General features: G+C 52.1%; 2 protein-coding genes across 2 annotated transcripts; both read left to right on the top strand.

The window, feature by feature from the left end:
- Nucleotides 1-3,559: 3,559 nt before the first annotated feature.
- Nucleotides 3,560-8,676, top strand: ARL2 (ADP ribosylation factor like GTPase 2). The gene is made up of 5 exons (XM_054570624.1): nt 3,560-3,694; nt 5,827-5,937; nt 6,034-6,196; nt 7,245-7,325; nt 8,181-8,676. The coding sequence occupies exons 1-5, from the start codon at nt 3,630-3,632 to the stop codon at nt 8,313-8,315; spliced, it is 555 nt and encodes a 184-aa protein (XP_054426599.1). The 5' UTR covers nt 3,560-3,629; the 3' UTR covers nt 8,316-8,676.
- A 2,868-nt stretch (nt 8,677-11,544) lies between these two features.
- Nucleotides 11,545-20,275, top strand: SNX15 (sorting nexin 15). Its single transcript, XM_054570623.1, has 8 exons — nt 11,545-11,772; nt 14,612-14,647; nt 14,856-14,976; nt 16,372-16,487; nt 16,594-16,762; nt 17,052-17,195; nt 19,163-19,420; nt 19,717-20,275. Exons 1-8 carry the CDS (start codon nt 11,674-11,676, stop codon nt 19,821-19,823), a joined length of 1,050 nt encoding a protein of 349 aa, XP_054426598.1. The 5' UTR covers nt 11,545-11,673; the 3' UTR covers nt 19,824-20,275.
- Nucleotides 20,276-20,357: the final 82 nt, after the last annotated feature.

The following is a 20,357-nucleotide window of genomic DNA, read 5'->3' as shown; positions in this document are numbered from 1 at the left end:
TAACAGCTCACTTTGTCATCTGGACATTGGAGAGGACACCTCCTCTGCCACCCACATCAGGCAGCTGGGCCGAGATCTTCAGGGAAGATGCTTGGACACCCGGACATTCAGCTGTGGCCTGCTCACTTTACTCAATGATGGCGGGGAGACCCCCCCCCTTAAGGGGCGTGGCTGCTAGAGCAGGGCAGGGCAGGCCTGGGGTCTGTAGGCGGTTGCCATATCAGTGATTAGGTTGCACATTCAAACTTCGAGTTCTTTGTTTACTAATAAGTAGGACAAAACCTACACACTTGGGAATGCTGCTGCCGCGTGCGAGCTGGAGTTTCTGTCTTGAGCACGTGCTCCCAAAAAATAAAACTTGCATCACAGATGTGTTTCACCAGAGGGGCGGAAAATAGGATTTCTCTTAGCAAAACTGTAACTTTAATTTAAACCTCACAGGTACACTATAGTTTAAAAGAATGAAAGAAGATTGATCCAGGACAAGCTTAAACATAAACATTTATGTACACAAATAAATAAATAGATCCAATACTTATGTATACCTCTTGCTAGTGCTTAATGATCAGCAATTATAGCTCAAGCAGGATCTTTTTGTCCTGGCTTTTTGTTGGTGGTGGTGCTGCCCCAGGATAAAGAGTGAAAGGTGACACATGAAGTCCCTGGCTGGATCAAAGGGCTTTCTCTCTTAGACGTAACACTATGCCACCAAATTTCCCTCCCCAAACACTGGGTAAACACAACTCTTTAAAAGGTTATCTACAACTTGCCCAGGCAGGGTGGCTCAGTTGGTTGGAGAGCCATCCTGTACACCAAAAAAGGTGTGGGTTCCATTGCCAGTCAGGGCACATACCTACATTTGTGGGTTCGATCCCTGGTCAGGGCACATATGGGAGGCAACCGATCGATGTTTCTCTCTCACATCGGTCTCTCTCTCTCTCTCAACCCCCCCTTTCCTCTCTCTCTCTCAAATCAATAAACACATCTTTAGGTGATGAATAAAAAATAATAATTAGCCCTGGCTGGTGTGACTCAGTGGATTGAGCACTGGCCTGTGAAACAAAGGGTCGCCGGTTGGATTCCCAGTCAGAGCACATGCCTGGGTTGCAGGCCTGGTCCCCAGTAGGGGGCATGCAAGAAACAATGACACATGGATGTTTCCCTCCCTCTCTCCCTCCTTTCCCCTCTCTCTAAAAATAAATAAAATATTTTTGAAAATAATTGTTTTTAAAAACGTATCTAGAACTCTACCCTCAAGTTACAATCCACTTAGAAACTCTCCCTTCAAAACCAGGTTTCACAGCTGTCAGGATTTGGGTATTTTAATTTCATGATTCTTTCTCCTGAACATATTCACAGTTATAAATAACTACAGCTCTACAGATCATCTTTCCCAGTTTTCTTCCAAAGGTATTCCCTAAAGATTTTATTTCAAGAGCACCCTTTCCTCCTTTCCAGCAGGCAAACGAAAATAGTGCCTGTCACTAGGGTCCTACATTTATCTTTAAAAGCCCCCACACCCCCTGCCATAGATTTCTAGGTATAGGCAAATATTACTCAAAAGTGAAACCCAGTTACTTCCTGGTCTATTATTTCACAGCGCTTCCAGGTTTCTGCAGCTGATATTCACTGTAATGCTACTCTGTGGCCCCTGGGAGGCCCCAACAACAGCTTGGACAGGCCCGGGCTTGACGCCTGACATTTAAACAAGGATTTCAATGCTGGTGGCAACAGTAAAGTAAAGCAATCCGCAAGTGCTTAAGGAAATAATTTTAAGTTTCCCTTAAACCTCCTCCAGAGGTAACAGTTGAATTGTAGGGATTTTCAAATTTTTGTGACTGTGACTCTTCGTGAGAAGTACACACACCCATATAAATATCTGAAACAAACACTACAGACCTTTTAATTCATGGGCAAAAGCAGCAACACTTTCTGCTCTAATTTTTGCTAGTGCCATGAGGCTGAGCCATCTGAAACTGATACCTTTGTAGTCAACACGGTCAAGTAGGGGCAATTTCCTATGGTTCAATTTATGTGTGACACTAAAGTAATTTCACAGTCTTCTTAATGGGCTGCGCACATCCCATCCTTTGAAAAGCATTGTGTAGTGGATTATTGCTATTTTTAACATTAAAATAGGATTGAAGTTCCCTTTCTTCATTTGGTATGGCATGGACATCTTTCCACATAGCCACGTTACAGCTCCACCTCATCCTTCTCAAAGGCTTCATGGAGTCGACCACACACATGGACCCCAGCTTAGGTAACTGATCCCCACAGAAGGCACGTAGATTTCTCAGGGACCCAGAAAAACAGTGCACCTTCTTTCAACCAGACCTGAATTTAAGTTACTGTCCAAATGCCTTAAACTCTCTGGACTCCACCATCACATCTACAAAAAAAAATAAACCTCACACGGTTGCCAGGAGGATGAAGCCAAAAACAGAGAAATCAGCCACTATCTTCAGCTGGTACCTGACTCCTTTCCCAAGCATGAGACAGAGCCTTCTCTGTGCTGCCCACTCACAATGACCATGCAGTCGGCTGGGGGAAGGGCTCAAACTAAGACAATAAGGACCCAGGCCAGGTGGCTCAATCTTCTGCATATCCCAAGGTTGGGGGTTGATCCTGGTCAGAGCACAAACAAGAATCAACCAATGAATGCATGAATAAGTGAAACAACAAATCAATGTTTGTCTCTCTCTCTAAAACGAATTAAAAAAAAAAAAAGACAATAAGGCACACCCTTCTGAGTTCACAATATGCCCAACCCCTGGCCTCAGTTTCATCACTTTTTTCTGGACATGACCATTAAGGTAAAGAACCAAACTCTTGCACAGTCATTTATTCAACAATAATTACAGAGCACCTACTATATGCCAGTCACTATGCTAGGCACCATGTGAGCCTCAACTTCCTTATCAGCAAATCGAAGAATTTTGCTTCTTAACAGAGAAACGATGGGCATCTTGGAGCGGGATAATTCTTTTGCGAGTCTGTCCACTGCTCTCTTAACAAGAGACCTACCTGGTAACTGGGACAACCCCATGACGCCATCGCACATTTCGAAACGGCCCCTAGGGGGCACTTTCGCCCTCCACGGAGAACTGCACGCCCACCCTACCAGGGAAAGGGGTAGGTACTATAACTGGCAGGTTCAGGATGATGCCAAGGCCTAAGATGAGGAGGACCTGGACCACGTTTCCGGGGAACAGGGACTTACACTGGCCCCGGGTTGAGTTCGTCAGCAATCTTGGGGCTATCGGTTCTGACTCCCGAGTCAGAACTCTTACTCTTCATGTAGCCAAGACAAAACCCAGGAACTTCAGGTTTCCGTCCCCGGCCGAGCCTGGGGTTCTGGGTAGGTAGGAGTGGCGGCGCCCTCGTCCTTCAAGCCCTAGGGACGCAAAGGGTTAAAGCAGGTGGCGGCGCAGAAGCCCCCATCACCGCTAGAGGGGCTAGCTCAGCGGCACCGCTCGCAACCTCATGGTCACGTGGGAGCGAGGGCGGGACTAAGTGAGAGGCCGACCAATAGGCTGCGCAGTTGGTGGGCGTGATAGCCAATAGGGACAGGGAAAGGGGTCCCAGGACTAGGAAGGAACGGCAGCCGGTAGGGGGCTTCGGGGACCATGGGCCTTCTGACCATCCTAAAGAAGATGAAGCAGAAAGAGCGGGAGCTGCGACTACTCATGCTGTATCCTCCAGGACGCCGGAGCCGCCAGGGTAGCGGGGCCCCGCCGGCGGGCGGGGCTGGGCGCCCCCTACTGGGTGCGGGGTGCGCGGCCGGTCGGCCTGCCCCAACTGCCCATTGTGCGTCACGTACTGGGCCCTACCAATCACTTTAGCAGGGAGCCAGGAGGAGGCCGAACCACTGGCTCGGGGCGGGGGGACTCTGTTCCTAAGGCCAAAGCTGTGGGCCTAAAGGTGCAGCAGTCGGACCAGGTGTCCCAATGTAGGGGGGATATGGGTCCCGGATGTGACTCGGACGCCACCGCTCTTAGGTCTGGCCCTGGCGTGGGGCCGTTGCCCTCCTTGGCTCTCACCTCCTCCCCCAGTCGGAGGGAGCCAGGCTCCGACCCCGCCCTCAGTTCCAGGGAGAAGCGAGTGTGGACTCCACGCGGGTCCTTTCGCGGGTGGGCCGGGCCGTCCGTTTCTTTGCTGCCACATGGTCCGTCGATGTACCCGCGGGTGACGGCGTATAGGCTCCACCGACCTTCCGAATCCCATTAACAGGCTTCTGCACTTTTCTGCTCTACTCCGTCCGAGGCCCCGTGGTGGGAAAGAGCTGGGCCCTCCTCACCCCCAGCTACCCTAGCGGGGAGAAGAAATATTTACGTATGCAAATAACTGAAAAATAATATTCACAACGTGTCTGTTTTAAAGAGCCCTAAGATAGGCACAGAGAATTCACTATCCATTACATATTTACTGAGCACCTGTGCACTAGGCACTGTCCTAGGGGCTGGATAAAACAGCAAAACAAGAACAACCCCTACCTTCATGGACATTCTGTAATGCTGGCGGGAGAAAGATGTTAAAGTAAATGAGAAAATGTATAGTATGTACAGAGAAGACTAGTTTAAATGAGGTGGTACAGAAGGCCAAATTGAGAGGGTGACAGTTGAGTGAAGACAGGTGAGGGATGAACCACGTAAATATCTGGGGACATTTCTTTAAGCAAAGGAAACAGCGAGTGCAGCAAGCTCCGGGGCGGAGGAACTCCAGTGGGGGTCTTCAGGGACTGACCTTAGCGAGAGCAGTTAAGGGGCACGGAGCAAAAGCGTCATGGGTTGAAGAAAGAGCAGGACAGAAATTGGAGGTGAGAATGGAAAGGTTTTGAGGAGATGTGCTGTTAAGGGAGGGAAATAAGGGGGAGAGGGATCAAGAGAGGATGTTGTCTGCTGCTTTTAAGGTGGGAGAGAGCCCGAGTTTGTTGGCGGAGGGGCATGATCCCGAGGAGAAGGAAGCGTGGATCTGGGAGTTGAGGGGATAATCAGTGGCCTGTTATCAGGGGCTAAGGCTGGGTCTCAGGAGAGGTTCTTTGTCACTCCTCTGTCACTGGTTTGAGTCACTTGCTCCAATCAGGTGAGCAGGAAGGCTGCTGAGTCCAGGGCCTGGGCCCCCTTCCCAGCTGCAAGCCCCCCGTCAGTGTCAGGAGGAAAGAGGAGGGTGGTTCTCCCTTGCTGGTGAACTCACATTTGCCCACTCAGCAGCAAAAGATTTGGAATAATACAGAAACAAGTGAGGATGGCTACCTTCAGAGACTTGCTCTTGCTGTTCCCTCTGTGTAGAAGGTTCTTTCACCAGTTCTTCAAAACGCTGGCTCCTTGTAGTTTGGGTCTTAACCTGAGACCCTCAGAGAGGCCCTCCCTGATGCCACACTAAAGGAAGCCCCTCCAATGGCCCTCTCGGGAAACCTCTTCATTGAATTTCTTGGGGTTTTTTTTTCTTTGTTGTATTTCTAACACTCACCAGCATCTGACTACGTTGTTTCTCATCGGTTTGCACTCTCTCAGCTGTCTCCACACTAGAGCGTAAGCCCCGCAAGGGCGGACTTTGACCCGGGGCCCCCAGAAGAGGGTCTGGCACTTAGCAGGTGTTCAATAAATACTGTGGAGTGAATTAAGGAGCCTTCGGTCTGGAGATGATAAGATACTGGTCTCCTGATACTTCCACATTCACCATGGACTGATTGCGGGCCAGTCTCACACTCAACTCATTTTGGTAGGTAGTGGGGAATGATTTGTCCCCTAAGAGGGCCACTGCGCACCTTGCAGTGCCACCTGGCAGAGTACAGGCGTTTCTCCTTAACCTGGTGTGTCCCAGCGGCCTAGACAATGCTGGCAAAACAACTATCCTCAAGAAGTTCAATGGAGAAGACATCGACACCATCTCCCCGACGCTGGGCTTCAACATCAAGACCCTGGAGCACCGGGGGTGAGCGGAGTCCCTGCCGGCCGGCCCGCCCAGAGCAGGGTAGGGAGGGTGGGTCAGGGGCCAGGCTGACCTTCCAGCCACCTGCTTCCTGCCTAGATTCAAGCTGAACATCTGGGATGTTGGCGGCCAGAAGTCCCTCCGGTCCTACTGGCGGAACTACTTTGAGAGCACCGACGGCCTCATCTGGGTGGTGGACAGCGCCGACCGCCAGCGCATGCAGGACTGCCAGCGGGAGCTCCAGAGCCTGCTGGTGGAGGAGGTGGGCAGGGGGCCTGGCTGGGTGGGAAGGGGGTGGAGCCGGGCTCCCACCCCATCCAGGCCCCAGCGCTGTGTGCACATACGTGGACGTGTGGACACCTTCCTCGGCAGATTTTCTGAGCCCTCACCGTGTGCCCAGCACCCTGGGGAGGCAGGGACAACCTGTACACCTGGTCCAGGGAGGCCCGTGGTGCCACGTGCAGGTCATGCTGTGGACCGAGACCTGGGTTCACATTCCTGTGATGTCACTGCTTCACCCTCCGTAGCTTCAGGTTCCCCACCTCCCGTCAAGCTTTAGGAAGGTGACTGCAGGCCAGCGCTTGAAGCTTTGGGAGCCAGTGGAGTCTGGCTCAGGAGTCAGACTCCTCACTGTGTGCCCTCAGGCAAGGCACTGACCCTCTCTGAGCCTCCACTCCCTCATCTCTAAGATGGGCATTAGAGTTGGGGTGGTCTTGGTTACCTGGTATTACAGTAGCCGCCTCCCAAGGGTGTCAAGCAGGTCCAATGAGATTAAACGCCCGGGCCTGGGCTGGATCCACCCACCCGCATGGGGCGACTCCCAGGGCTCAACACATACAAGGAAATAACTGGAATCAGGGCAGCGGGACAGTTGAAGGGCTCCATGAACAAGAGAGAGAGTGGGAGAGGCCGTTTCCAGCAGACCCCACGTCCTCTGGGGGCAGTCACATTTTTTGTGCATGTCAGTTTCATGAGGTGGAGCAGTGGAGGACCACAGTGGACTCTAGGATCACCTCGTGCATCACCCCCTCCCCATTTATGAAAGAGGAAACAGGCATAGAGGAGAAGGGTGCCCACTGGGTGGTGACTGGACTAGAACCAGGGCCCTGGCCCAGCCCGGGGCTCCCTCTGCCCCATGTGACCCGGCCTCAAGGCAGTGTCCATGCTGCCTACCTCACTTGGGCCTCGCCGGCCACCACAGTGCCTTGCCCTGGTTTTCCAGGTTGGTCTCTGGCCCCAGATGCTCTGGGTGATTGGCTGAGGGGCCAGCCTGCCCCTGAGCCCCTGTCCCCTCTGTTTCTCTCTGGCAGCGCCTGGCTGGAGCCACTCTCCTCATCTTTGCTAACAAGCAGGACCTGCCTGGAGCACTGTCTTCTAATGCCATTCGCGAGGTGAGTGCGGGCCTTGGCACAGGCTCATGGAGGAAAAGAGGCACGTGCTGATTTGTTAATTTATTCTAAGAACACTTACGGACCCCTGCCGCGCGGCAGGACCTACTCAGGCTGTGGAGACTGAGTGATCTGTAAGAGCAGTGGTCTCACAGCCTGGGGAAGGCAGGCCTGCAAACGGATCGTTGCACAGATAACTGGCCAATAGTGAGTGCTTTCCGTGTGCCAGGCTCTTTGCGTCGTTCACTCATTCAGTTCCCACCGCGACCTCATGAAATAGGAACTACTGTCATCCTACAGATGATGAAGCAAGGTTAGAGAGGTAGGCCACTCGCCCAAGGTCACACAGCCAGTAAGTAGACAAGCCAGGATTTAGACACAGGCCTATCTGACCCTAGAGTCTTAACCATTATTCTAGAGCTTCAGCACCAGAATGAGAAAGAGTGGTTAGAATCTTGGTTCTGCCACTTATTAGCTGTGTGACCTCAGGCAGGTTGCTTAACCTCTCTGAGCTTTGGTTTTCTCCTTGGTAAAATGGCCAGCATAGACCCTGGGTAGCGTGGCCTTGGGAGGAATGGACAAGAGGACATGAGTAGGCCCCAAAGCACAGTGCCTGGGCATTAACAGGTACTCAGAAGCCTGTGTTGCTGCTTTCTTCCTAAGGGGTAGTGCTGACGTGACCACGTCCAGAGCCCGGTGCCATGCCTCAGAGGGCTGACAGGCCTTCACTGGGGACCAGGGGAAGTTTCCCAGGGCAGGACCTTGAGGAGGCATGGCTTTCCCCGGGCCAGGAGAGGAAGGGAGCTGCACGCAGACGGGCTGGGTCCCCAGCCCCATCAGCACTGTGTCCCGTTTCAGGCCCTGGAGCTGGACTCCATCCGCAGCCATCACTGGTGCATCCAGGGCTGCAGCGCCGTCACCGGGGATAACCTGCTGCTGGGCATCGACTGGCTCCTGGACGACATCTCCAGCCGCATCTTCACAGCTGACTGAGCCACTCCAGATGCCCCCGCCCCTCAGTCGGGCGCCCCCCCACCCCCGGCCCTCACCAAGTAACACCCAAGGGGGGACGGGAATCAGCAAGTCCAACTAACACTCCCTGTCCCCCTCCGTAACCTGCTGCTGCTGCCCACTGCTGCCCCACGGCCAGCCTGGCTCCCGTGGCGGGCGGACTGCCGTCCTGGCTGTCACCCAGGCTCCTGACCCGGCCCTCCTGCAGCTGCCTCCCCCGGGCCAGGGCCGGGGCCGGGGCTGGGGCTGGGAGGGGGCCGCCTCTGCTGCTACCAAGGCTATGGGCCTCGTCCTTTGCTCAGCTGTGAGAATAAACTGTTCCTGTCCTGATCCTGGCTGCGTCGTTTGTTGGCTCGACAGCCTTAGAGACCACCCAGGGCCCACGGTCCAGTCGGAGGGGTAACTGCTGCCGTGCGCATGAGACGTGCAGAGACTGTAGAAGCACAGGGCCGGGCTGCGAGTAATGCCATTTAGAAGAGTCTAGGCAGGCTTCCCGGAGGAGGTGATGTAAAAACTGGGAGTAAAGAATGAGTAGAAGTTTTCCGGGCAGAGGAAGAGGAAGGACAGTTTACCAGAATGACTGCTGCCCTCACTGGTATGAATCAGAAAAAGAGATACACCCCCACATCAAGGCTCACAGCTTCTTGAAGGGGGAACATGGGCTGAATTTCAGCCCCCAACTTCCTGCCACAGCCAGGAACCCATGTGCAGTGGACAGCCTGCGAAGGGAATCACATGACAGGAATGAAAAGCAGGGGCTCTCGGGAAATACAGAGGGGTGAGGACTCAGGCAGGGACAGCCAACCAAGAGCAGAGCCAGGAAGGGGCCTTCCCTGGAGGCTGCAGCGTACTCTCTGAAGCAGGGGCCAGTCTGGGAAGGATGGGAACCAGGCAACCCCAGCGTGGCAGGACAGATGGGTGTTTCCACAGGGCCTTTTGCTGTGATCCCAACCGTGGCTGCTTACTCTGCTGGGTTCTGTTCGAAGCACCTGCTACTTGCTGTCACATTTAAGGACAACCCTAAGCAGTATAGACTCAGTATCCCATTTACGTGGGAACTGAAGCACCAGCAGGTTACGTGACTTGCCCAAAGCCACCCAAGGAGGAAGTGAGGGAGCTGGGATTTGGACCCAGGGTGGATTTAGCCACTGCCCCTACAAACTGCTTTCAGTTTTTGCCTCTGCTCGAAATTCAAACACCAGGGAGAGGGATCTAATGTGTCTAATGAGGAAAGGGTAGTATTCCCAAGGGAAAGCCAAGGAAGAGACACCCATTTACTCCTAAACTAGCACTAGGATCCCTTCCTGGAGCGGAGACCCGTGCAAAATCTGGGCTCTGTCAGGGAGGATGAAAGAAGGGAAACGGGAGTTGGGCGGATAACCTCAGGATGTCAGCTGTCCTCCAGTGTGGAAATGAGAACCGCTTGCCCTGTCTGCTGTGCAAGACGGGCACCGTGGACCCACACACCCAAGTCTCGTGCTAAGTGAACATACCCAGGCTCCAGAGCCAAGCCCCAGCTCTGCCACTTCACTGGGTGATGCCGAACAAGTCACCTAACCTATCTTTGCCTCAGTTTCCCCATCCGTGGAAAGATAATGGCACCTACCTCCTAGCATTGGGATGAGCAAATGTATGGGTGTCTTGTGCGTCTTAAGTGCTGTACAATGCTGGCTTTAATTATCATTGCATGAGCCAGTAGGAGCGCAAGCAGACCCATGCAATGTGAGCTCAGCCATCCACTGATCCGGGTGAGTCACCCCAGTGTTCAAGTTCTCCTGGGGGCCCTTAGTAAGCAGCATCCTTGATTTAAAATGTGAATTATGCATGGCTAGAGACAAGAAAATAACACAGTTATTATACTCATCACAAAGGACTATGGATGTGGCAGAAAGTCTACATCACATGGTCAAGCAGTGCGGATGTAGGCGGTGGGCCCCGAGCAGCTGCGCGCTGGCTGCTTTTCCCTCTCCCTCTCTTCTGTAAGTCTCTTCTGTTTGCTTCTCCTAATAAAGGAACTGGGGGAGTTGGCAATCTGGAGAAGGCCAGAGGCTACACTGATCTAGACAGGAAAGGGTTTGCAGGGGACAGGAAAAAAGAAAGCAGAAAGGGGTGAATTGGAAGGGGCTGGGTCAGGGAGAGGAGGTAATGAAGGGTGAGAAGGAGGCTTGGAGCCACAGCCCCGCCCAGAAAGATTCGGAGAGCAGCAGCCAGGTCTACAGAGGTCCTTAGAGGAACCCTGGTGTGTGCGGTGCGAGGGGACACCGCCCAATCCCAGCCTCCTCCTAGATGAACTCGCTCATTTCTGAGTATCCAAGAGTCTGATTTGGGATTTTACTTTGGGTTCCTATCTGGAGACAGTGCCCATACAGCTGAGTTCGAGTAACAAGAGTGGCCGTGAGTGCTAAAGTGTGTCACCCATAGTCAGGGTCCTCAATGGCCTGTCCTGGAAACACATTACAACTGCTTTTGGCCAAAAGGACGTTTCTCGGAAGGACCCTGGAGACTCACAGCATCCCTATGGAGATGGGATGTCCAGTCTTGGAAAACAGAGTGCTTCAGAGGCCAAGTGGCCAACCCACAGCCAACAGTGCTCCCGGGGACAAGTTGGTCTCCTTGCCAGGCACTGTGCCGTCTGTTCCCCACTCAAGATTCAAGTCCTCAGGATGGAGTCCCTCACTGCCACCTGGGACCTGGGACAAGAAAAGGGACTGGTACCTTTGCATTCTGTGTTAGGAGGCTGGAGGGCTACACATACTAGAAAACTACCTCCAAAGGTCTGGTGCTACAATAATAACAGGAAGGGGAAAAAAAGAAATATCCCAATTCTAGGGATAAGAAACTGAGGCTTGAGTAGTAATGGGAAAGTCATACAGTTAGGAAGAAGTGTGACTTTGGAACCCATGACACCGGCTTGCTTCTGCGTAGTTCTTTTTGCTCCCTGCACCCATCCAGAAAATAGTACATTAGGGGATCCTATGGAAGGAGACAGGAAAATAATTTAGCTACGTCTGGTGTATATTGGACACAATAAAAACTGGGTGAAGGAATGAAAGGGAATTGGAAAGCAGAGAAGCGTTTGGAGGTATGTGATGAGTGTTTGCGCTAAGATGAGTGACCCATCTTCCCCATTCCTTACCCTCAATCACCTACTTTACGTTTTACCAACGACCGAGACCTTTTTAGACGCTCCCTTGGCCGCGCGCAAGGACCTAGAACTGCGCTGTCAATTGCTAGCAGCTCCCTAGGCCAGAGAAGGAAGGGCGCAAGCCCGGGAAAGGCGGTGGCTGGCAGCGGCTGACCTGGAGGGGCGGGGGCTCAGCTCCGCCCCAGCTGGGCTGCCATGTCCCGCCGGGCGAAAGACGACTTCTTGCGGCACTACACAGTCTCCGACCCCCGGACCCACCCCAAGGGCTACACCGAGTATAAAGTAACCGCACAGGTGAGGTGGGACCCAGCGGGGACGTTACCCTTTTAACAAGAGAGGGGCCGTGTTTTAACGCGAGGCGCTGTTGAAAGCTCCTTTTTGGAGGACAGAAATAGGTTTTCCCTTTAAGGGGCGGTGTAGGTTCCCGGCTTCGCTTGCCTCTTTGGGCACTAGGGGGCGGAGCTATGGGAGGGCTCTGTCCTCTTAAAAGGGTGTGGACTGCAGGTCCTAGACCTGCGAGTTGAGGGTGCCCACGCCCAAGTATGATGTTTAGGAATCATGCTGTGAATTTCTTTAAATTAACATCGAAATCTAACATCTAAAATCTAACATGAAATCTCTGGCTCACCCCAAATATTAGTTCTCCAATCTCTCGCAGTAAGTTTTGTTTTTTAGTTTGTTATTTCCATAAAAGTCCTTTAAAGAGTTTATTTTTAATTAAAAAAAACGTATTTCTCAATAACTTTAAAAACTCATACAGTTCAAAAGAACCTAAGGAGTATGTTACCATCTTCACAGTCATAGCAGGAAGACCAATAAAGACTAAAGTTGATACATGAAGCAGTAACAACATTATAAGCACATTATAAAGAGACTGTGAAAAGAAAAACAGAAACAATATAACAATATCTGTAGAATGAAACACAAGAACTGGTTGGGTGAAGACTTCACTGTAAACTTTTTTGTACCTTTAGAATTTTCACTAGGCAACTATTAAACTTGTGCTGTAGTTACTACAGTGGAGCAAAAATATAGACACTTCCACTTGGGCTGGTGTGGTTCAGTGGACTGAGCACTGGCCTGCAAACCAAAGGGGTCGCTGGTTTGATTCCCAGTCAGGGCACATGCCTGGGTTACAGGCCAGGTCCCTGGTAGGGGGCACATGAGAAGCAACCATACATTGATGTTTCTCTCCTTCTCTTTCTTCCTCCATCCCCTCTCTCTAAAAATAAGTAAGTTAAATTAAAAGATACATAAAAGACACTTCCATAAGTGGGGATCCTAGATGTTTAAAATAAACTTTCCCCAAGTCTTTTATTCTTTTATAACGTCTTCCCCTTGTCTAAAAAATACAATAAGGGGGGACTGTAACCTTTTCCTATATACCCTCTGTTGGCTTTTTAAATAAGTAACGTGCATTACTTTGATATGCTTTTATAACTTTTCAGATAAATAATTGTCCCTCCCTTACCCCCATTTGTCATTTTCATAGGAACCATTGCTTCTAGTTTATTTATCCTTACAGATAAATTTAAAAGCAAATATAAGTATCCATTTTATTATTACTTACACACAATGAATGGTGTTCTGCACCCTGTACTTTTCACTTGCTGATATTAATTTTTTTTGTTTCGCCTTTTAATTTTTTTAAACTGAGACATAATTTACATGAAGCCATAGGCCCAAATCTTAAGTATACAGCTCAATAATTTCTACATATGTAGACATCTGTGCAAACACCACACAGATCAAGATGCAGACATTTTCGCCCACCCAGAAAGTTTCTTTGCACCTTTCTGGTTGATGGCCCTCCTGCAGCAATAGCCGCTGTCCCCACTCCTGTCACCGTGGATTAGTCTGTCTGTTCTCGAACCTCATACTCACAGCAAGTGCTCTTTGTGTCTGGCCTTTTTCACTCAACATAATGTTTTTGGAATTCACCCATGTTGCACATGGAAGTAGTTTGTTCTTTTTTATTGCTGGGTAGTTACAGTCCATTGTATGGAATATACCATCATTTCTTTATTCACTCTTCTGTTGTTGGACATTTGGATTTCTAGAAAATTTTTTGTCTTTATGGGTAAAGTTGTATGAGCACTATACATATGTACAAGTCTTTTTTATGGTCATAGGTACTCATTTCTCCTTGTTATATATCTTGGAGTGGACTTACTGGGTCATTAGAGTATTAATTGGCATTTCTCTGATGACAAATAATGTTGAATATATTTTCATAATCTTATTGGCCATTCCTATGCCTTCTTCTGTGGGATGTGCCTGTTCAAGTGTTTTGCCTAATTTTTAAAGTTGGGTTTTTGTCTTTTTAGTATTGACTTAGTAGGAGTCCTTTGTTAGGTACATATTCCTCAACGGTTTTTAAAGCGAGTTTCTTTTACCTTGAAAACTGTCATGTGCTCCACGCTGTAGGATGTTAAGTTAAAATGAAGTCTTCTTAGTACCTCAGACCCCAGTCAGCGCAGGTCACAACCCCAGCGACGGTTTCTTCTTGTCCAGGAGTGTAAGTTCCCAGAGGAGTCCTCCTTTAGGGAGGCATGGTTCCTGGGACAGGAACTCATTTTTTGGTTTCAGGAGGAGATGTGGAGACTTGACTTTTTGAAGATTTTATTTATTTATTTTTAGAGAGAGGGGAAGGGAAGGGAAGGAGAAAGAGAGGGAGAGAAACATCAATGTGCAAGAGAAATACTGATCTTGATCGGTTGCCTCTCCCACACTCCCAACCCCTGCAACCCAGGCATGTGTCCTGATCAGGAATCGAACCTGTGACCTTTCAATTCACAGGCCAGAGCTTGACCCACTGAGCCACACCAGCCACAGTGGACCTTGGCTTTTTGAAGGAGCAGAGATAAAAGTTGGGCTGAGGATGGAGGGGTCTGGAGTGGCCTTTAGGGATCTTCTCATTTGACAGATGAAGAAACTGAGGTTCATGATAGACAAACTACTCCAAGTTACAACTCAAAGCCTTAAAGCCAGGACACCTTGACACCAATGGCCAGTGGCCACGGCCCCATTGAGGGGAGCTGGGAGGTACCTGGGGCATCCTAGCATTTTACTAGGTGATGGGATGTCAGATGTCCATCTCTGGTCTCACCTGGTTCTTGCCTTTCTTCCTTAGTTCATCTCAAAGAGAGACCCGGAGGATGTCAAAGAGGTGAGGCTCCTAGGAGGGAGGGGGACCTCTCCCCAATTTCAGATCTGGAAGCAGTAAAGGAACTCTGTGAGGAGACCCACCCCCCCACCCCACCCCCAAACACACTCACCCCTTCCACCCCCATTCCTCCCACACCCCTGGGCCAGGCTGGGGGCGGGAAAGGTCCCTCCCCACCTTTGTTGGATCAGTCGTCTCCTGTCCCCCTCAGGTGGTGGTCTGGAAGCGGTACAGTGACTTCCGCAAGCTGCATGGAGACCTGGCTTACACCCACCGCAACCTCTTCCGCCGCCTGGAGGAGTTCCCTGCTTTCCCCCGGGCCCAGGTGTTTGGTGAGTGTTGATCTTGGCATTTAGACCAAAGGTGGCCCAAGAGTTGGGCAAAGGGGCCCTCTGCTGGTGAAGGCTGGAGAGACAGGGCCTGGCAGTCCCTCAGAAGGCGTTTCAGGGAGCTGGAAAGGCCCTTGGAGATGGCCTCCTTTTACAGATGGGGACACCGACACACAGAGGAGCCTCTCCCTTATTGTGTGTCCATCCATGTAACACTCGTGGCCCCATTAGCCCCATTTGCAAGATGAGGCAGCTGAGGCTTAGGGATGTGAAAGGGCTGGGCCTGTACGTGGCAGAACCAGAATTCCTACCCACAAGCCCTGGGTTTCTGTAGACCTTCCGTGTCCAAAAACAGCAGCCACGAGCCACGTGTGCCGGGGAGCCTGCGGATATGACTTGCTGTTTGGGTTACGCACAGAAAAAGGAACGTAAACTATCTCAGCAATGTATGTGTTGACTATATAGTCAAATAAGACTAATTTGAACATATTGGGTTACATAGAAAATATTATTAAGCGCTGGCAGGTGTGGTTCAGTGGGTTGAGCACCAGCCTGTAAACCAAAGGGTCGCCCATTCGATTCCCAGTCAGGACACATGCCTGGGTTGCGGGCCAGGTCCCCAGTAGGGGGCGTGTGGGAGGCAACCACACATCAGTGTTTCCCTCTTTCTCCCTCCCTTCCCTTCTGTCGAAAAATAAATGAAATGTTTTAAAAAATACTATTAAAATTAACCTGTTTCTTTTTACTTTCTTAATGTGGCTACTATAAAACTGTAAGTAACGTATTTCTGTTGGACAGGGCTGGTCTGCCCTTGGCTCTCTAGGCTCACGTGAGCTGCCGTTCAGCAGCAAGCTGAAGGCGGCTGCTGGCCAGTGGCCAGGCAGTGGGGAGCGCAGCCGGCTGCTCCCGAGGGGGCGTGGTAACTAGGCCAGAGCGAGGTAACTGCATACCCAGAACAGAGATTCTGTAAAAAAAGGGGGGGGGGGCTACTTGCTGTGTGATCTTAGGCAAGTCGAAGTGACCCCTCTCTGAGCCTTACTTTCCTCTTCATTCCATCAAAGCCAGCTGGGATTACTTTGTTTCTCGTTGGTTGCCTGCCTCCGCTTGTCTAGGATGTGATATCCATGAGGTCAGAGACCTTACTTCTCTCTCATTCACACTGTGAACGTAGCACATAGTAGGTGTTGAATAAACATCTAGTAAACAGATGAACAGGGAAACTGGGCCCTTCTTGCAAGCGCTCCTGCCCTGGGAGGAGCCAAGGAAGATTGCGGGGAGAATGGGGAGGGGGCAATGGGCTGTTCAGGTCCTCCTGGGCAGAGCCAGGAAACGTGGCCTGGGCACCAGAGGCCCTGTGAGTCACTGCTCCTCTTCCTGCCCCTTCTCTGGGGGCTGCAGGCAGGTTCGAAGCCTCTGTGATTGAGGAGCGGCGCAAGGGGGCTGAGGACCTGCTTCGCTTCACTGTGCACATCCCCGCGCTCAACAACAGCCCCCAACTCAAGGAGTTCTTCCGGGTATGTGGCCCTGCGCGCCCCCCTCCCCAGCACCTGGGAAACCCCCCAGCCCTCATCCCCAAGCTGCACCCTGTGACTCCTCCTGGCTGGTCTTTCTCTCCTGCAGGGTGGGGAGGTGACGCGGCCCTCCCAGGTGTCCAGGGACCTGCACATCCTGCCACCCCCCCTGATCCCCACACCGCCCCCTGAGGAGCCTCAGCCACCACCTGATGAGTCCTGGTTGCCCCAGCCACTCCCCCCAGAGAAGAGGGGCCTTGAGGAGCTGGAGGTGCCTGGTATGTTGGTTGAGGGAGAGACCTGAGGCTGGAGGGTGCAGAGTGGGGCAGGGGGTGGGAGGGCACACTCCCACCTCAGTGATCTTAGTGAAAAGCCTGGGATGTGTGGCAGCCCCTCTGCACGGGCATCTAGGTTATAGTCTCTTAACCTGTAAAATGGGCACAGACCCTACGAATGGGCTTGCCCATGCCTATGGCCGCTGGAAGCATTCAGTGAGCGGGAACGCCGTGTTGAGAGCTGTGACGTGATAAGGGCAGACACGAACGTCCCCACTGATCTGTTCCACAGCGGACCCCCTGCCCTCCAGCCCTGCCCAGGAAGCCCTGGATCTCCTCTTCCACTGTGGGAGCACCGAGGAGGCGTCTAGTTCCCCGGCCTGGGGCCCCCTCACCGAGGCCGAGCTTGCTCTCTTTGACCCCTTCTCCAAGGAAGGTAACAAGCTGCGATGATCAGAGGGAGGGCTGGGCAGAAGGCCCTTCAGGACAGGATGCGGGCAGAGCCCCCTGCTGCCTGTGGTGCCTGTGTACGTCTGAGGAAGGTGGCCTCTGCAGGCAGGTGGCAGCCTTGGTGAGAATGAGAAGCAGGTGCCACAGCCCCGTGCCAGGGCTCGGCACGCTGGGTGCCCCCATACAGGGATCAGTACGGAGGGATGGAATAAGCCTCTTCCCATGAAGACATCTTCTCCCTGAGAAAGCTTTGGAATGAGCAGGGGCCATACTGCTCTGGGAGGCTTTGAGTCACAAGTTCAAGGTGGCGGTTCCCTGTTTGGCTCAGGGTCTGGCTGCAGATCCCAAAGTCAGGAGAGGCCTATTGGTCCAGGGGTGTGAGGCCTGGGCTGAGAGAGCAGCAGGGGAAGGCCCTGGAGCGGCTGCTGGCACGCGGGGCGCCACGCCTCGGAGGCCCGCATCCTGACAGTCCTAGGCTCTGAGACACCGGATCTGTTCATTGTGAAATTCTCTGAATTTATGCAGTTCCTGCAGCTGGGGTGCTGAAGTGGCTGATCTCACTTCGGGATCATCATGAATCGGTTTCACTTTGGATTCAACAGTCTTTATAAGCCCGTTTTGTTGGCCTCTCTTCTTTGCCCCTCAGCGGCCTCCTGGAAGACCCTTAGCTTTCTGATCAGTTTCAGGCGCTTGAGCTCTCTCACCCTCAGTCTGATCCAAATCAGGACCTCGGTCTCTCATCCAGCTTTCAGCCACTCCTTGAGCCCCAGCCTGCTCCGGCCTGACTGGTGGCCGGGACTTGGTCATTGTGCCCAGGGGTATGAGGAGGGTTCCTTTGTTCTTCTAATTATGCCTCTTCCCCTTCCTGCCCCGCCAGCCCCCAGGGCTGGGGAAGAGGAAGAAAGAATGACAGAGGAAGGCACTGGGACAGGTGCACCTGGCTCTCAGAAGCAGGTGTCCAAATACTGTGCCTGGTCCCACCCTGCGGTGCCGGGTGGCCAGCTGCTTAGACAGGAGCCTGTCAGGACTCCTCTCAAAGGCTGCTCCCGTGAGACATTCCCTCGGCCCAAATCCCTGGCCTCCTCAAAGCCAGGAAGTGCAGTTTGCTCAGAGGCTGCCTCATCTTCTTGCCCAGCCCTGGGCACCTCCAGCCAGCAACCCTCCGTCAGAGCACTCCAGGCAGGAGTGGCGCTGCTTCTTCAGCACACACAGCACGCTCCCAAGACCTCTTCTGCCCTCTCCATTGGCAACACGGGGAGGGCCGCGGGCCCGTGGGGTCACTCGGGTGGGATTGGAGAGTGAGCCACACTTCCACCTCCAGGCCAGTGGTGCGCCATGGCGCTCCCTGCTACTGCACCTTCCTTTCAAAGGCCTTTCCATCACAGATTCATCAGATCTCTAGTCTTCTTTTATGTAAGCTGCAGAGGGGATGTTCGACCACCTCTCTGCCAGTCCTGGGGGATAAATAAAGTGAGCCCTTTTCTCTGTGGAATGTGCGGATGCTTACTACTCAGCATTTTTCACAAATAGAGCCACAGCTGAAATTGTAGACCTCAAAAAGAAAAAAGAAACCCTAAAATTCCAAGGCTTGGAATATTTCTCCCTTGGCCTGGCATGGTTGGTCTAGCATCCTTCCATTAAGCTTTATAGAGGGAATCCTTGAATTGGTGGATCAACTGTAGTTAGGAGGGAAATAGGGCCAGTGACTCAGAGCTTGCAAACTAATGTTACTGTGTACCTAAAGAAGGAATTAATAAGATAGGTGGTTTTTCAAAAGCATCTAAACTCCACCAGATAGGTCATGGCTAGTTTGCTGTGCACAGTGGCTTCTGGATTGCTCAGGCACTGTTCCCCTGTACCTGAGACTGGTGGGCAAGAGAGGCCTGAGAATGGGCAGCAGGCGCTGGGAAAGTAAGGGCCAGTATGGCCTGAGTACTCCATATCTGATTGCAGAAGGTGCGGGCCCAAGCCCTACCCACATGGGTGAGCTGGCGGCAATGGAGACAGAGTCTGAGAGGCTGGACCAGGAACCGTGGGAGCCAGGAGGCCAGGAGGAAAAGGAAACTGAGGAAGGAGGGCCCACCCCTGCCTATCTGAGCCAAGCCACAAAGCTCATCACCCAGGCCCTGCGGGACGAGAAAGCAGGCGCCTACCCTGCCGCTCTGCAGGGCTACCGGGACGGCGTGCACATCCTGCTTCAGGGGGTTCCTGGTGAGTGAGGAGGACTGGAGGAGGGAGGGTCAGGCCTGGGGTTCTGGACGGTGCCACGAAGGGAAGGGAAAGTGAAGAAAGGCAAGTTGAGGATGAGAATTGCTCCTCACCGACCAGCTGTGTAACCTTGGGCAGCTTCTCTACCTCTCGTGGCCTCAGTTTTCTTATTTGTAAAATGGGGAGAATAGATCTGATCCCCAGGGAGGGGAAAAACATGCTGATGCTTTGTAAACTATAAGGAGCTAGACCTGGGGTTTTGAACCTGGGTCCCTCAGCTGAGCCATTTCTCTCCTCAGGTGACCCATCACCCGCCCGACGGGAAGGCGTGAAGAAGAAGGCAGCTGAATACCTAAAGCGGGCAGAAGAAATCCTGCACCTGCACCTGTCCCAAGTGCCGCCCTGACAGGGAGTGGGCCCTTCCCCAGGACTCGAGCTCCAGCACTGCCAGCCACCTCTTCCTCCTCTCCCTGGGGCCTGGCCCTGTCTCTGCTCTTGTAACTCCAGAGGCCGTGTCTGTATGTAACTGGACCAAGAATGAGAAAAATAACAACTTCTCAGTTCCCTGACCACACCCGCCAGCATGGGATCAGGGACTCACACTTCTGATCCTGCCTGTCTCTATCTCCATGTGTGAGCAGCAGCTCTGGTCACTAAACTCTCCATTTACCCTTCTAGAACCGGGGTCCGCAAACTGCGGCCTGCAGCCAAGTCTGACCCACTACCTTTATTTGTAAGGTCCATGAGCTAGAATGGTTTTTACATTTTTTAATAGTTGAAAATAAATCAAAAGAATAATGTTCTCTGATGGGTGAAAAATGATATGAAATTTAAGTATCTAAAAATACAATTTTATGGGAACACAACCAGGCTCATTTGTTTAGTGTTGTCTGTGGCTGCTCTCCTGCTGCACCAGCAGAGTTGAATAGTGGCAGAGTTG

Source organism: Pteronotus mesoamericanus, unplaced genomic scaffold, assembly GCF_021234165.1.
Source record: "Pteronotus mesoamericanus isolate MK-2021 breed Mesoamerican mustached bat unplaced genomic scaffold, CSHL_Meso_final contig_214, whole genome shotgun sequence".
Taxonomy (NCBI): domain Eukaryota; kingdom Metazoa; phylum Chordata; class Mammalia; order Chiroptera; family Mormoopidae; genus Pteronotus; species Pteronotus mesoamericanus.
The sequence above is the reverse complement of the archived record's forward strand: the minus strand, read 5'-3'. Positions and strand labels throughout refer to the sequence as shown.